The 17,827-nt window shown below is 48.5% G+C and overlaps 1 protein-coding gene across 1 annotated transcript; it reads left to right on the top strand.

Annotated features, from left to right (window-relative positions):
• Positions 1-822: 822 nt before the first annotated feature.
• On the top strand, positions 823-17,506 carry LOC120651435 (extra-large guanine nucleotide-binding protein 3-like). Its single transcript, XM_039928913.1, has 8 exons — positions 823-1,836; positions 2,544-2,681; positions 5,035-5,139; positions 5,221-5,406; positions 12,720-12,891; positions 13,524-13,768; positions 16,366-16,535; positions 16,682-17,506. The coding sequence occupies exons 1-8, from the start codon at positions 949-951 to the stop codon at positions 17,244-17,246; spliced, it is 2,469 nt and encodes an 822-aa protein (XP_039784847.1). The 5' UTR covers positions 823-948; the 3' UTR covers positions 17,247-17,506.
• Positions 17,507-17,827: the final 321 nt, after the last annotated feature.

Raw genomic sequence — 17,827 nt, 5'->3', positions numbered from 1 at the left:
TGTTACTCGGGTGAGTTACATGTGTAGCCATGACGAGAGTTTATTTAACAAACCTAAAAGAACTCCAGGGAATCAAGCAATTTGTTTTTGTTTTTTTTTGCTCATGTCTTGTTTCGCATACTATCATGTTTAAATCCATGTCTAGTGTTGAAAGTAAACAAAAGGTTCTTATCTGTATTGGAGTACAACATTTCTGAATAAGTGTGCTTTGCATACAACCAATTTAGAACCGTAGATCGGCTATTATTTCTTTCTCAGTCTAACAAAAACACACATGGGATTAACAATGGAGGGAGCTTTTCAACCGTCGTTGAAGCATCGGGAATTTTACCCGTCATATGGACATACACATACATATACATGGGCCCTGCCTAGGTACAAGGAATGCAGAGGAAGGGACCAACCTTGCGGGCCCACACGACATTAATTGAAGGGCAAGTGAGCCCACGCTAAAGGACGCAGGACAGCAGGAGCTCACCGCCACCTGTCTTCCGCACGTTTCCGGCCGTCACGTCACTGTGCGGGTATAGGCCGTGTTTGGTTAGTTTTTTATTTTTATCCTAATTAAAAGTTTTAAATAAAGTCTAATTATAAAATTAACTTCACATTCTTTATAAATCGCAAGATGAATGTAAGTAGATCTTTGATCGTATGATTGAGATTGGTTACTGTAATATCATTGAATTATCATCATTAGATTCGTCTCGAAAAATTATACTCAGCCCTCAAAAAATTTTACAAATAAAATTTATTTAATACTTCATATAAATATTATTTTTTATATAATTTTGATTTCACGTCTAACAAAAACACGGCAATAGCTTCCTCGACCTGCACGCCATTCCCACTCCACTTCTCAAAGCTGCCGCCTCCACCTCGCCGGCTCGCCGCCCGCCACCTCCAGCTCCGCTCCCACCCGCCAGCTTCCAACTGCCCATTCTTTGCACAATGCCCTCGTCCCCGCCGCCTCCGGAGCCCGCTCCGCCTCCGCCTATCGACACGGCGTGGGCGCGCGCGCTCCGCAGGCTGCTGCCCCCGGGCGCGCCGCTGCCCGACGAGGACCATCTCGACTACTCATTCTCCGTCGACCTACCTGACGCCCCCGCCGCCAGGGGCCCGCCGTCTCCTTCAGCCGCCGTGCCGCGTCCCCTCCAGGTCCCGGTCCCGGTCCCGCGCCACCGCCGCCGCATCTCCCGCCTCCTGTTCCGCACCGCTCCCGCGCCTCCTCCCCGCTGCGCGTCCCCCTCGCCGCCCTCCTTCCCGGACGCCGCCCCCACCCCCACCTCCTTGTCCCTGCCGACCTCGCCGCCGCGTGCTCCGGAGTCCCCTTCGCCTCCTCCTCTCCCTCAGCTCCACCCGCCGGCTCCGGCCCACGGCGGCGGCGGCGGCGGCAGGCGTCCCGCGTGCGCGAGGTGCGGCAAGGGGGGACGCATCGCGGTGGCAATGGGCATCCTGGGAGACCAGCGCCAGGAGGAGTGCCTGGCCTGCGGCGCGCGTTACTGCGCCGTGTGCGTTCTCCGCGCCATGGGCTCCATGCCGGAGGGCCGCAAGTGCGTCACCTGCATCGGCGCGCCAGTGGTCGACCCGCGCCGCCGGGCGCGGCTTGGGAGGGGTTCCCGGCTTCTCGCGCGGGTGCTGGCGCCGGAGGAGCTAAGACAGGTCATGCGCGTTGAGCGTGGGTGCGCGGCCAACCAGGTGCGGCCGGATGAGGTGGTCGTCAACGGCCGGGGGCTCTCGCAGGGGGAGCTGGATCTTCTGCTTGGGTGCGCCCTGCCGCCGGACCGCCTTGTGCCGGGCTGGTACTGGTATGACAAGGACTCCGGGCTGTGGGGGAAGGTACAACATCTCAGAACCTCAAGCTGCAAGTTAGTCCCGTTAGGGCCATTTTGTTGCAAATTTGGGAATTTGGGATTGAAATTCATGCTCTATAATGTAACTACCGCTACACACGGATAGCACAAGGACCTTTTACTATTCAAAACTGTTGATTTCTGCACAAGCTTTTGAATGTTTCTAGCCAGCATTTACATCGGTCTCTTACTATCTTCTGTATCATATTTGGTAAGTCGACAAGTAAACCTTATAACTCGATTGATGCACCATTCATAACAGAACTCACTACCTGAATATTTGTTAACACCAAGCACAGATAAAAAAAAATCTTAAATTGTGCTAAACCAGAAACTAAAAGGACCTATTTGTTTCTGGGAAAAAAAGGAGCCCATTTTGCACAGCCGTGCCTGATATGTATTGTACTGACCTTTATCCAGTAGAGAGAGGGGAAAAAAACAAGACATTGTCATGAGGAATGCCTGGTAATAAGGAGAAATTTCTGTTTTTTGATAGATCAATATTCTGGAGCTGATAGAGGACACAAAATCAATAGAGCAATGCATGAACTCGAGATCTAGGTTGTATTTGTTCATAGTACAGGCTCAGGTTTATCATTTATGTGTGGTTCAAGTCCATTTATATTGCCCGGAGTACTGTATATTAAATTTTATTTACCAATAACTCATTATATATCTCAATCCTGTTGTCAGGAAGGTGAGAGGCCAGATAGAATTGTTAGTTCAAAGTTAAGTGTGGGAGGAAAGCTGCAAGCAGACGCTAGCAATGGCACTACACAAGTATTTGTAAATGGGCGGGAGATCACGAAAACTGAACTCAGGATGCTTAAGGTAAAACATTTATCTGCCAGTATAGTTCCAAAATGTAGGTCGTTTTAGTTTTTTTAGATTAATAGTATTTGCTATGTACATAGATATAATGTATGTCTAGGTGCATAGCAAAATCTATGAACCTGTAAAAGTCAAAACGACCTACATTTTGGAACGGAGGGAGTATTCATTATCCCACATGGTAATTTTGGTGATCTATTGAATGTTGCAACTTGTTATGACTATTGGGCTATAGAGCAGTAGAGCTAGGGTGAAACAATTGATGCGCAATCATATAAGTACCGTGATCCTGCTCGTGCAAATGGTTATACTGAAGCTGAATAGATGTTTCAGATCTGAGTGTGGGCTTAGATGGAGATTTCTAATTATATTATCGCCAATGCCCTTTGAGCGGTTGAGCTAGTAGTAAATCTTTATAGTGTTGAAAGTTATAACAATTTCACCATTACATTATTGTGTATTACCTCATGAAGTGTCTGCTCTGTAGTACTCATAAGCAGTGCAGCATGAACCTGTTGATAGGCCCTGTTTGGATCCATGGGTTAGAGTTAGATTGGGTTAGATTGGGCTCATCTAACCCAAAAGTATCCAAACATGTGGGTTAGATTGGGTTAGATGCATCTAACCCACCCCAAAAAACTATCCCCTCCAATGGGTGCTTATTGGGGTTAGATGAGATGGGGCCCACATTTTCTCCCCCTCTCTCTCATGCTAGAAAGAGGCCAAATGATTGAAAAGGTGCATTTATTTTCTATCTAACTCTTCCATCCAAACACCTCTTTGGTTAGAGTTAGTTTAAAGATACTCATGAGCTAGATACTAACTTTAAGTTTCCCTAAAAAAAAAACTAAGTTTAACCTCTAACTTAGTTAGAGTATCCAAACAGGACCCTAAACCTCTAACTTAGTTGTGCCAGGTATTGAGAAATTTATATTACTTCACACGGAATACAAGTCCTTAACGCGGTATAAATCCAAATCCAAATCCAAATAAAGTGATCCAAATGAGATCCAATTTTGAGGAAGACTCAAATCCGTCCAATCCGATTTATACTAAGAAAAGACAATCGAAATCCATTGCAATCACTTGAAAGCACAAAATTCATCTGATTATCCAATCTTCCTAACGCCCCCCTCTGGTATTATTCAAAAGCACAAGCTTTTTTGTCTTCCTCCCTCGGTGTTTTCGATGTCGCATGCTGCTACTGCCTACAGGTGGCCTGGGAGAAGGGAAGGGAGGAGGTTTAGGGTCCCACAGACTGCAGTACCCAGCGACATCGATACTCTGGGCACCAGAGCGAACTAGCGAGCTTGACCTTGGTGGTGACTGTGAGATCAGCTGGGCTGCACAGGACGGTGTTGACCACCGGCCCCAATGTGAAGCGGTGCAGTAATGGTTTGAACATGCTGAATCAGCAAGCTCAACCTGGCAGCGTTATCGAGTTGGATCCACGTGTAACGGAGTAAGAGCCGTAGAAACCCAGATCCACATGTAAGCTTGACAATGCAGGGTTTTACCTCACTTTTGTGTGGGGTAAATGTTCAAACATTTCTGCAATTAGCTGTGAATTTTGTTTATATCATCCCCAATGTGTTAGCTGACTCAATGTATTTTCAAAAGATTATCCGTTAGAAGTCAGTTCTGCTTGTAACAGCTGTATAATGTTGGAATGACTTGCTTTGCTTGACATTGAGTTTTGCTTTAATCAGTAGAACACCTCCTGTAGTGTCAGTTCATGTTGCTCATATAAATATGAGACTCAACATGTGAATTGCATTTGCCAGTTTAGGTTACTCTGAAGTAAGGCTATGTGACTCAACATGTGAATTTATGTTAAACCAGTAGAACGCCGCTTTATGGATACCATAGAAAAAAAAAGAGAAAGAAAACTTGATATGTGCTAAAATGCCATGGATAGAAAAAAAAAAGAGAAAGAAAACTTGATATGTGCTAAACTTGAACCGTTACGCTTTTCTGGAAGAGCCTATCAATGATTATATATTTGATTTAGCAGGTAAGCTATTGTCTGCTGTTAGCTTAGTTGGGGCGCTGGTCAATTATATAAACATTTACATTGCGACGGTGATATGTGTCCAAGACAAAAGGTTGCAGCTTTCTTTTCGATGGGTTTGCATGTTGCATTATTTATTGTACTGCTGCATGCAGAAACATCTCTTTGATGCTGTGTTCTACAAACTGAAAATTATAAAATTTTGTCTCCCATTAGTATATTTCCTTTAGTGGCTTGCTTCTTTTCCTAATTTTCAATCTTAGAAGGGGCTTAAATCCTTTTAGGGGATCATTCATCACCTGTACAAGATCTTAATAAGAGTTTTACTGGCTTTTCATTCAGCTGGCCAGCGTACAATGTCTGCGAAATACTCATTTCTGGTTATATGATGATGGATCTTACGAGGAGGAGGGACAGAACATAATAAAAGGAAACATTTGGCAAAAGGTAATATATTTTCCTTAAAAAGTTGCTTCAAAGTTTGCATGTAAATCAACTAAGTAACTATACTTTTTTTTTCTTAGCCAGGCATCGACTCGTCTTATTGCTAACCTTTTTTCTCTGCCAATACCTCCTGGATATTCTCATGGTTTCAAAGGACATGCGACTGGAGACTCAGGTAGGTTTGTTCCAGAGTACCTGGAGCAGAAAAGAGTTCAGAAACTTTTACTGATTGGACTAGAAGGATCTGGATCGAGCACAATTTTCAAGCAGGTTTATAATGAAGCTTGCCTGTATTTAAATCCTTCCAGTTTTGCACATATTGTTGTTCTTATGCTGCAGACCAGGGCAAAGTATTTTTCCTGTCAAAATTTGTTCAAAACTGCAAATTAGGATGTAAATTGTTTATGTTCCGTGTCAGCTTGCAAATATGATTAACTTCAGTATTTTTTAAAATACTAAATACTAAAGTCAATTAAAAATGTTCTGTTAGCACAACACCTATGCGCCAAACTATATTTCTAGGATGCTGTACTTGCATATTCTTTCAGAATGGGAACCATGAACCATCGAGTCTAAAGTTATAATATAATTAAAACATGATTTTGAAATTACTACATAATAGTGTTTAGTTACCATGTAGTGATGAAAGTATGTAAAAAGAGGAGCAAAGTTTAAAAGAGAGACTTTTTTTTTCTCGAATGCGCAGGAGAACTGTGCATCAATATATATTAAGAAGAAAAAGGGGGTGAGATCCCCGGAGTGTTACAGATATAAAGGGTCTGTAACCCACCCTAAGAACAGGTTAGCTACTCTTACACTAGACCATTAACAAGACCAGCAACACTAGACCAATCACATTAGATGGCTGGAGCAGCTAGAGCGAGGAGATGAGAAATTCCTCTAGCCCCTGCTGTGGCCCAAATCTGCAATTCTTCCTTCACAACCTTGATGACATTGGTAGAGTTAGGTGAAATGCCATCAAATACACAACGATTGCGGTGATTCCACAAGGTCCAGGAACATAGAATGACGATGGAATTGAAACCCTTCTGTATTTGCCCTGAAACCCTGCTGCTTGTGGACGCCCACTAATCCTCAACCGACCTTTCCCCAGCTTGTGGTGCCAAGACCTGTAGGCCAAGGTGTTGTAAAACATTAAACCATACTTGCCTACTAAATACACGGGATACCAGCAGATGGTCAATGGTTTCCCCATCTTGGTCACAAAGAGGACAGGCTGTCGGGTGAGAGAGCCCTTTTTTTTCAAGTCTATCAGCTGTCCAACATTTCTTATGTGCTACAGTCCACATGAAAAATCTGCACTTGCCAGGGGCCCAGCTATGCCAAATTCTTTCCCAAGGTGCAAATAGAATTGCACCAGTAAAGAGGGCTTCATATGCTGACTTTGTAGAGAAAGTACCCGTGTTAGAAAACTGCCAGATATGTGTATCCTCCAAATCTGGCTGGAGCTCAAAGTTCTCAAGAAAATCCTATAGTTGTAGGTATTCAAAAATGACATCCACAGTGAGAGCTCCTTTTAAATCCGAGACCCATCTCCTATTGTCCAGTGCATCAGAAACTGTTCTTCCTTGACCCCTGGCAGTCACAGCTCTAAACAAATGTGGGAAAGTGTGCTCCAGGCTTTGCCCAGCCATCCACCTGTCAGTCCAGAAGAGGACATTCTTGCCATTCCCAACAACAAACACCACTGCGGCAGCAAAGAAAGCTTTAACTTGATGCTGAGCTTTGACTGGAAGGAATGCCCATGCCTTGTCAGGTTCAGTCTTCTGCAACCAAAGCCATCTCATCCTAAGAGCCCAACTCAAAAACTGAAAATGGGAGTACCCAGTCCTCCCAAAGAGCATGGTCTAGTGACCTTAGGCCATGCAATCAAACAATGGCCACCTCTCACCTCTTTTCTACCTTTCCACAAAAAACCTCTTCTTATCTTATCAATTGCCTTTAGAGCTCGAGGAGGAAGGTCCAGGGCCAACAACAGGTAAATCATCATAGAAGTAAGGACAAACTGAACCAAAATGCATCTACCAGCTTTGGTCAGGAGGTCGGCTTTCCATCCCGGGAGTCTGTCAGCAACTTTATCAACTAGCGGCTGAACCTGAGCCAATGTCAATTTGAAGGGAGAAAGAGGGACACCCAAGTATTTGCAGGGGAAATCAGAAATCTGACATGGGAGATGGTTATGTAAGATTGCTTTATCTTCCTCCAAACATTGAATAGGATGTACACTGCTTTTTTGGATGTTTGTTTTAAGGCCTGAAGCTTCACCAAAGAGCTGCAATATATCAAGTGTGATGTTGATGTCACTTGCTGTTGGCCGTAGAAAGATGACCACATCATCTGCATAAAGAGAGATTCTATGCTGCAGGGCTCTTCTGGCAAGTGGTTGGAGAAGCTCCTCCTCAGAAGCCCTATGTACCAAGTGGCAAAGAACATCCATGACAAGTATAAACAGCATAGGAGAAAGTGGGTCACCTTGTCTTAGGCCGCGCCTATGAGCAATTCTTTCACCGGGGGAACCATTTAGGAGAATCTGAGTGGAGGAGGAGGCAAGAAGACCACTAATGATGTCACACCAAATCGACCCAAAACCCAGGTTCTGCATTACCTCTAAGAGAAAGGGCCAAGAAACTGAGTCAAATGCTTTAGTGATATCCAGCTTCAAAAGTATGCGTGGCAGTTTTTGCTGATGTAGGAATCTTGTGGTGTGTTGAACTAGCATGAAGTTATCCAAAATAAACCAACCCTTGATGAATGCACTTTGATTAGGTGTGACCATTTGGTCCAGCCGACCAGCAAGCCTATTAGCTAGCAGTTTTGTGACAAGTTTAGCGAAGGAATGTACTAAACTGATTGGCCTATAATCTCTGATATTGGTGGCATCATCCTTCTTTGGTAAAAGGGTGATGAAAGCAGAATTTAGTACCTCAAAGTTGCCCAGTTTTCTGCTCCAAACAGCAGAAATTGCTGCCATGATATCAGTTTTAATTGTTGGCCAGCACACCTTATAGAACTTCCCTGTGAAGCCATCCGGTCCTGGGGCTTTGTTTGGAGGCAGGGACCCAATTGTTTTCCAAACTTCCTCCGAGAAAGGGTTGTCCAAATCCACAATATCAAATCTGGGTAGATGCAGTTCTTCCAAGTTTACTGTGACCTCTCGATCAGCACACTCCCCCAACAGAGTATTGTAGAAGTTGAAAATGTTTTGCTCCTTGTCCTCATGTTTTGTAAGCACCTCCCCCTCATCTGTCACAAGCTTACTTATAAAATTCTTCCTTTTTCGGTATCTAGCAAAAGAGTGAAACATGGCAGTGTTGGCGTCTCCTTCGTTTAGCCATGAGATGCGTGACCTACAGCGCGCAATAGTACGCTGTAGGGAGGAGAGGGCCAAGGAGTGCAGTTTGAGTTTATTTCGCAACCATAACTCCAAGCTGGAAAGAACTCGATGGTCCTGTGCAATTTCCAATTGGTGCAGGACTTCTCTGGCTAGACTCCATTGGCTGTTAATGTGTCCAACTTTTTTCTGACTCCAACTTTGGAGAGCTCTAACGGTTGCCTTGAACTTTTTTGCCGGGGTGTCGAAAGGACAGGACGTTGACTGAACTGAGGACCATGCTGACTCTACTATTTCCTGAAAGCCATCAAGAGTGGGCCAGAAGGATTCAAAGTGGAACCGAGCCTTAGCAGGTTGCACGTCATTCAGACCCAAGAGGAGTGGGCACTGATCAGAGCCCTCGCTAGCAGTGCTTTGCAAGAGGCAATTCGGGAAAAGTTGCTCCCATTCAGTAGAACAAAAAACTCTGTCGAGCTTGACCAGTGTAGGCGAGTCTTGCTGATTAGACCAAGTGAATTTCCTTCCATGTAATGACAATTCTTTCAATTCCAAATCATTTATTAGCCGGCGAAATCTACCCATCATTGCTCTGTTGAGATTTCCATTATTTTTATCTTCCTCACTTGTGATGAGATTAAAGTCCCCAAGCACAGTCCAAGGCCCAGGGCACACTGATCTCACGTTTCTCAATTCCTGCAGGAAGAGAACTTTATTGTCGTCACCTTGAGGTCCATATACACAGGTCAGCCACCAGGGTTCCAGGGCAGTAGGAGAGAACTGTAAAGAGACACTGTAGTTGTCAACTCGACTAGCAGTTGCAGGACCAAGTCCCTGGCGCCATGCTACCAAAATTCCCCCACTGGCACCAGCAGCCAGTAGATCAATCCAGTGAGAAAAATCAGAGCCAAGCATAGAAAGCATGGTAGCGCGAGATAGCACTAACATTTTTGTTTCTTGCAAACAGACTATCAATCTTAGCAGAGGAGACTAAAGTACGCACTGAGTCCTGGCGGGCTCTTGAATTAAGGCCACGCACGTTCCAGCATAGAATATTTCTAGGATTCATTATAACAAGTAGGAGAAAAAACGACCAACAAGCCTGAAGATCAGTTGGAACCGGTAAGCAGAGCAAGCTCCTCCTCGTCAGGAGCTGCCCACCCAAACAGGGCCGAGATGGCGTGAACGTGAGTGTAGGTAAGAGAACTGGCAGCAGTGAAGAGTTTACTGTACTTCTCTAGGCTTTGCTGATCGATGCCTTCTGTCTCACCAATAATATCCAATGCACGCATCACTTTCTTTTTTGATCTTGAGTGCAATGCTCCACATGGTGTTTCTGGTGCAATCCCAGCCAGACGCCGGCTACGTCGCGGGGGAGCAGCAGGAGTACGCGCATGGGCTCGCGGCCTTGCACTTGGCGGGGTGGGGAGGATCTTCACTGTCTTCTTGGACAATTTGGCTATAAATTTTCCCCGTCTACTTGATGATGGAGAGCCATGCACATTGGCCGTTCCTTCTTCTTCTGGAAGCTGCTGTAGTTGTGGTCGCCGACGGGAGTAGGTGCGCGCAAAGCTGGGAACCAGAGGGGAGGGGCCCATCTTCTGCTGTTTGACCCCCTCCAGCTCCAGGCCGGCAGCAATCGTGGCCTCCAATGGGATGGTGACCGGTGAAAGCATGGTCGGAGTGGTGTCACATGGCCGCACCGGTTCGAGCGTAGGCGACCAAGCGCTGACCTCATCAGCAGCTGAAATGGCGGCAGCAGGGGGGTTGACGACCTTTGCAACTAAACCAGGGTCTTCCACGAACAAGTGCTCCGTGACGGCCGGCTCGATGGGGCCATGAGCCGCGGCCGCGATCAGTGCGTCAGGGACACTAGCCACGGAAACAATTTTGGGGCAGGACGTGACAGCATCAAGAGCAAAAGCCATCGCCTCTATTGATGTCTCCATGCACGGCCCAACCAGCCCAGGGACCTCAGGCCCAGACGCAGCATGGTCACAGTCCAAGAGCGTCCCTTTTGGCCCAGCAGCTGCCCGCGACGGAGATGACAGCCCAGGCGGGAAAGCAAGGTCAGAGGCCGCAGGGAGGGGCTGCTCGGGGAGGGCGGCGCCTGGGGTGCTGGGCTGCACATCAAATGCACTGGACTTAAAGCCTCCATTAATGCAGCCAGCGTTGCCTCGGGTGAAGGCCGAGCAGGCTCCTCGAGCCCTTTTGGGTCGGGAGCCATGTAGGGCGCAGGTCCCGGGGAAGTCGCGAGAGACGAGTTGACGTGCCGGTCCGCCGCTGCCACGTGGGGGGATGTCGCTGGGAGAGGTCCCAGCCGAGCATGCACCGAGGCACGAATCCCACGGTTCGTCGGTGGCAAGCTGGCCGCCCGGCGCGCTGAGCTCCCCGGAGAGGGAGGGTTGCGCCGTCTTCTACGACCTTGACGATCGTCATCCTCCGGAGCAGGGGGAGGCGAATCCCCAGAACTCGACGGCAGCTCGTATAGCACCACAGAGATCTTGACGGGGTAGGACAGTGTTCTCGCCGTAGCGGAAGCACCCGCCGCCGGCGAGGGCTCGACGATCTCCAAAACCATCTCCGGCGGGATCTGGTAGGGATCGGAGCACCACACCGCCACCTTGAAGATATCACGGCGATCCTCATTGAGGGGGTGGAGGTCGCTGATCGAGCAGTGATCACTCAAGAGTAGCTGGGTAGTCGTGAGGTCCCAGGCATGAGCCAGAATGCCCTCCAGGTTGATCTCCACGGCGACCGGCAGGGAGCTTGCCGAGGAGTAGAGGAAACGAGTCCACCTCATCACGTGCAGCCGCAGGTCTGGTGTGATGAACGCCCGTCCGCCATTAAGCACTCTCTCCATCAGCTCCATGCTAGGTAAGATCAGCAAGAACCTCGCTGGGCCAAGATGATGTAGAGCCAACGAGGATTCGAGTATCTCAAACCGATGGGCAATGGAGCTGGAGATGGATTCGGCCGCACCATCGATCACCGTGATGACCAGCGCATGGGCGAGGTCGTCCTCACGCTGAGAGATGCCAGCCGAACGGTCGAGAATCCGCCGAGGCCTCGGGAGCGCCACATCATTGCCGGGGTTAGACCGGACGGGCGAGAGCGAGGAGCCTCCATCAGCGCCGTCGACAATGTCGTCTAGTTCTCCGCCGTCGCAGCCGCCACCGGAAGTCGGCGGGTCGCAACCAGACCCCGGACCGCGCCTAGACCGGACGCGCCGGCGTCGCTTCCTGCTCCGGCCCTCCCACGATGCAGCGGCGCCTCTTGTCGTGGTGACAGGAGCGCCGGTCGCTGGGGCAGGCCGAACAACCGGCCGCCAGGCCAATTGCCCTGGGCGGGGATGAACAGGGTGCGGCGAGGGGGGCCGACGGGAACAGGAGTAGGACTGGGGTCCCAGGGCACGGCAGTGGAAGCAGCGGGGCTTGGTCCTGCACTCAGCAGCTCGATGACGAGGAGAAAAGCAGTTGAAGCAGCGGCCACGGAGATCCACCGGCACCGGCCGTCGAGGAGGCAGCCGGGAATCCAGCCGACGGCGGTCGTGGCGGGCCTGGCGGCTCACCACTTTAACCCAACCATCAGAGCATGGACGGCGTGTCTCCGCCCGGCCAGGACGGCGGTCCGCCTTCAGCACGATGCGCGTCAAGGACGGGGGCACTGCCGGCGAGCGCGGATGCAGCTTGTCGGCAGCATGTGAAGTCGTCTAGGGAGCCGTCAGGACGACGTCCCAGTAGGAGCGATACGGAGTGCCGCTGGAGGACCCACCGGAGGAGGGAGATCCATCACTCCAATGCTGGGCTTTCGAACGGCTAGCGGTGGTGGTGGTGCATGTGGCAGCCGGGCCCGGGGTGAACGCCGGCGTGGGGCTGGAGGAGTGGATGGTGGGAGGGGGAGCGGTGGAGGGATCCGGTAGGAGTCGGGAGCCATCTTCCAGCATTGGCCCAAAAGTAATATATGATTTAAAAGAGAGATTGATAGTGTACCTTTCGTTTTGAGTAATAAGATGCCCATCAGAATATTTGAACTGTTCGGAAAACAAACAGGGTGCAGTATCTGAAATTGAAAAATCAATGCTACACTCTCCACTTTCATTTTGTTCACTGGATAATGGTTAACTTTTTACATATATAATTAGCATGTTGGCAGTGCCTATTGTTTATTGTGACATGATGTGGAACAGACTAATTCTATGTATGTGACTTCATATTTGAATTTTCTCGTGCAGGCAAAGTTTCTATATGGAAGCAAGTTCTCTCCAGGAGAAATACATGACTTGAAGCTCATGATACAAATTAATGTTTACAAATATCTTAGCACACTGCTTGAATGGCGAGAATGCTTTGAGGATGAAGCTTTGAAACAAGAGAGAGAACTTTGCACAATTGATAAAGCTGCTGGTTAGATTTGGTTCTGTTTTTCTTTATTTTCTTTTTGGATACTTATTGACACCTTTTGCTATTATTTAATTCTGGGGTCATTTACTCAAATCATCTTCGAACATGATGCTGGTTCAAAGGAGAAATCAGAAAAGTGAATATGATAAAATTGGAAATGCTACACACACTTTTCATGGCTTCCATTGGGTTATTCTAAATTTTAATCATTGTCAATATGCTCCAAGAAATCTGCAAGATTTTCTATTATATTGCATCATTATTTAGATTAACCTCTTAGGGTTTTATAGAATTACATGCTGAAGTTAAGTATGCATCTCATACTTATAACTTATTCAGCTTTGCATTTTCTTGTAATAATTTGGTGTTGAATACAGAATGAAGGGACCCACCATTTGTTTTTTTAATCACTTCAATTTTACTTAAAGACCTATGTTTCCAGTTTCCACTTCCAGTGCCACCATGAAACGTTATTGTTCTAAACATTGAGATTTGTTGTACTAAACATTGAGGTTTTGTGATAACCAAAGGCATGCTCAAATCATTGATTTATTGTACTATTCTGTTCCTGGACTTCACCAATTGATTTCTGTGTTTATGGGGGAAAAACACTTACAGAACGTGACTGTTAACAGGTGAAACAGTGGTAGCTCAGACCAGGTCATCTCTATATTCGCTGAATCAAAGACTGATGCAGTTTGCTGACTGGCTGTTGGAGATAGTTGCATTGGGTGACCTGGATGCCTTCTTTCCTGCTGCAACTCGAGAATATGCACCAATTGTTCAAGAGGTTTGGAAGGATGCTGCTATTCAAGCAACACACAAAAGGAATAATGAGTTCCATTTTCTTCCAGATGTTGCCAGCTATTTTCTGGATCGGGTAAGACTGGCAATTACAACATCAGAGGTCATAGTAAGATAGTGATACACTTTCTCATTTTTTTAATCTTTTATTTGAACCCTTTTTATGTGCAGTTTTATTTGTACTTCGCTTTTTCCAATTGTAATGAACCTATTAATCCCTCCAGGTTGGACATGAACAAATATGAACTGCATAAGTACTCGGGTGATTTTTTTTTCAAAACGCGCTTGTAGAAAGGTAGAGAGAGATAGGAAACACCGCACACCCTAATCGGGGGGCGACCATTCATTATATAGTGTCAATATGACTTTGGTACAAGATGTACATGCCCAATGAGCCTACACGCCCAATACGGGCCTTGTGTACACATACACAGCCATACACAGCTATACATGCCTAATACCCGCCCTCAGTCGAAGCATCAGGATTCCAGATGCAAAGACTGGAACGAAAATCCTGAAACAGCTGTACTGGGAGACCCTTCGTCATGATATCAACGAACTGATACTGTGACGGCACATGGAGAACGCGGACTTCACCCAAGGAGACCTTTTCTCGGACGAAGTGGATGTCGATCTCGATGTGTTTGGTACGGCGATGGTGGATTGGGTTGGCTGTCATGTAGACAGCACTGACGTTGTCGCAGTAGACGACGGTGGCGACGCGCAGAGGAACGTGCAGGTCCTGTAGAAGCTGGCGCAGCCAACAGCACTCGACAACGACGTGAGCAACAGCCTAGTACTCGGCCTCTGCACTGGACCGGGACACCGTGGTTTGCCGTTTGAACAACCAGGACACCAGGTTGTCTCCAAGGAAGACACAGAAACCTGATGTGGAGCGGCGGGAATCTGGACAACCTGCCCAGTCGGCGTCGGAGTAGGCGATCAGCTTGTTGACAGGCCCAGTGCCGATGTGGAGGCCGGCTGACAGGGAACCCTTCATGTACCGAAGGATGCGCTTGATGAGCGCAAGGTGGGGCTCTGGAGGGTCATGCATGAACAAGCAGACCTGCTGAACCGCGTACGCCAAGTCGAGGCGGGTCAGAGTGAGGTACTGGAGAGCTCCGACGAGGCTTCGGTACTCGATGGGGTCGGCAACAGGGGCACCCGCCAAAGCTGACAGCTTGGCGCGAGCGTCAACAATTGTCGACGTCGAGTGACACTCGGCATGGCCGGCTCGCTGAAGAAGCTCTAGCGCATACTGACGCTGAGAGAGGAAGAGGCCCTCAGAAGAACGCGTGACGGAGATGCCGAGGAAGTGATGTAGATCGCCCAAATCCGTCATAGTGAACTCAGAGTGTAGACGCTCGGTGATGCGACGAAGGAGAGCTGAAGTCGACGCAGTCAGGACGATGTCGTCGACATAGAGGAGCAGGTACGTCGTGGCACCACCCTCTTGGAGTACAAAGAGGGAGGTGTCGGATGCCGAGGCGAAGAAACCGAGTTGGCGAAGGTAAGTGGCGAACCGCTGGTACCACGCCTAAGGAGCCTGTTTGAGACTGTACAAAGAACGCTGCAGGAGACAGACATAGTCAAGATGAGCGGGGTCGACGAAGCAAGGCGGCTGCTGGCAATAGACAGTCTCCTCCAGGTGACCATGAAGAAATGCGTTCTTCACATCGAGCTGGTGTATAAGCCAGCTGCGGGAGGCGGCGATGCTGAGGACGACGCGGATCGTGGCCGATTTCACAACCAGGCTGAATGTCTCGTCGTAGTTGATGCCGTGGTGTTGGGTGAAACCACGGACCACCAGCGAGCCTTGTGACGGGCTAGAGAGCCATCAGCGTGGAATTTATGTTTGTAAATCCACTTGCCCGTCACAACGTTCGCACCCGGAGGTCTGGGCACAAGTCGCCAAGTGTTGTTGTCGATGAGAGCCTGGTACTCGTCCGCCATACCGCCCTCCACTGAGGATCGGCGAGCGCGCTCCTGTAGTTCCCCGGAATCGGGGAGATGGCCGAAGATGAAGCCACGTGCGCCGAGGGAGTAGACGAGGAAGACGGGTTGCCGTAGCGGTCGACGGGCTTGAGGGAGCCGGTCGGATGGGAGCCGGAGGTGGTGCAGGAGCCGGAGGAGGGACAGCCCTTGAGGGTCCACACAGGCCCTCCAGCTGTACACGCGGCCGAAAGCCGCTGGCGGCCGCGCGGGAAGGATGTCCGCCGGGTGTGCCGTAGCCGCTGGCGACGAGGGGGGGCAGCTCGATCAGGGAGGACGTGTGGCGCAGGTCTGGCGGTGTGGCGTGCTGCAGATCAGCGGCACATCGAGGAGATGTGGGCGCGCAGGGAGGGGATCCCGGCGCGGGGAGGGGTGGCGGCGCCTAGGGCAGGCGGCAGCCGGCGCGCAGGGGAAACCCTAGTGCAGGGAGCGGAAGCGATAAAAACAGGGAGGATCGAGATTTCTCTGATACCATATAGAAAGGTAGAGAGAGAGATAGGAAACACCGCACACCCTAATCGGGGGGTGACCTTTCATTATATAGTGTCAATATGACTTGGGGTACAAGATGTACATGCCCAATGGGCCTACACGCCCAATGCGGGCCTTGTGTACACATACACAGCCATACACAGCTATACATGCCTAATAGCGCTGACTGGAAATTTAACATGTTTGCAGGTGGTTGAAGTATCAAGCAACGAATATGAACCAACAGAGACGGATATTTTGTACGCAGAAGGTATCAACCAATGGAATGGTCTATCTTTGCTTGAATTCTCACTTGATGATCGATATACATTTACTGAGTCTTATGTAAACAAGCCTGATGATCCATCCATGCAAACGAAGTAAGTTAATGAGAATCCAAAGATGCTGTGTGTTTCGGACTTTCTGATTGTTGATTTGTTGGACCTAGTGTTCCACATTTTTCATGGTAGCATCTTCAACTTTTTCTTTAATGCTTACAGTACCTGTCCTTTCTTAACTTTGGCAGGTATCAGTTAATTCGTATCAATTCTAAAGGACTTAATGGAGGCTTGAGGTGTTTGGAAATGCTAGAGGAGGTGCGGGCCATCATCTTTTGCATCTCGCTGGCAGACTACGATCAGATGTGGGTGCAGAGCTCAGGAGAGCCTTTCAACAAGATGATCACCAGCAGAGACATGTTTGAGGGCCTGATCAAGCACCCTTCCTTTCAGGACACCACCTGCGTGCTTCTCCTGAACAAGTATGACACATTCGAGGCAAAAATCAACCGTGTCCCCCTAACAGTATGTGACTGGTTTGCCGACTTCAGCCCTGTGAAGCCACACCACACGCACCAGTCACTTGCCAGCCACGCCTACTACTACATTGCGTTGAAGTTCAAGGATCTGTACTCCAACATCGCCAACCGAAAGCTCTTCGTGTTCCAGACCAAAGCCCTAGAGCGGAAAACAGTGGACGATGCATTCAGGTACATCAGGGAGGTGCTAAGATGGGATGATGTTAAGAACAGCGATGCTTTCGGCAGTGTTGACGAGTCGTTGTGTAGTATGGACATGAGCTCGTCGTCATAGTTTACATTTGCTGAGAAGAAAATTCCGCCACCATCACTAAATTTTGCCTTACCCAGATTTGACGTACTGTCACAAGATGTGACACGGAAAGCTAAGCCATGAATCTTTGATCCAGCTGTACTCACTTTATTGGACAGCTATATCCGTCTGACAATTTAAAAGTTAGTTATCTGTAGTCACTAATGTTTGTCATGTGCATATAAATTGTTACAAGCCCCTGTTTGTTTTCCTGTCTATATTAGAGTCTTTTACTTGTGTACTATTTAAAAAGTTGGTGCTACTACAGAAGATCTAAATCTGCAGCCGCCGCCGCCGCCAGGCCCTCCCTTCTCTGCCCCCTCGGTCCCCTTCCTCTGCCCCTCCGGTGGCCTCGCCGCCGGTAGGTGGAGTGGGGACCTATCTTTTTCTTACATCTGTTTAGTTTTTTAGGGTTTGGTTCTCCAGCAGCATCGATGAGGTGGTGGCAATGATGACACTTTGGAATAAGGTCTCTCCAGCCTTTTCTCTACCTCGACGACGTCCGTTCTGGCGCCGGCGATGGCAAGTGAGAGTTAGTTCTGCCAGATTTGAAGGTTCTCTCC

This window comes from Panicum virgatum, chromosome 9K (assembly GCF_016808335.1).
Source record: "Panicum virgatum strain AP13 chromosome 9K, P.virgatum_v5, whole genome shotgun sequence".
In the NCBI taxonomy this organism is placed as follows: Eukaryota; Viridiplantae; Streptophyta; class Magnoliopsida; order Poales; family Poaceae; genus Panicum; species Panicum virgatum.
The sequence above is the reverse complement of the archived record's forward strand: the minus strand, read 5'-3'. Positions and strand labels throughout refer to the sequence as shown.

Coding starts and splice junctions, on each gene's coding strand:
- LOC120651435 (XM_039928913.1), top strand. CDS start 949: ATGCCCTCGTCCCCGCCGCCTCCGGAGCCCGCTCCGCCTCCGCCTATC. Junction 5,407..12,719: donor CGAGCACAATTTTCAAGCAG/GTTTATAATGAA, acceptor TTTCTCGTGCAG/GCAAAGTTTCTATATGGAAG. Junction 12,892..13,523: donor CACAATTGATAAAGCTGCTG/GTTAGATTTGGT, acceptor GACTGTTAACAG/GTGAAACAGTGGTAGCTCAG.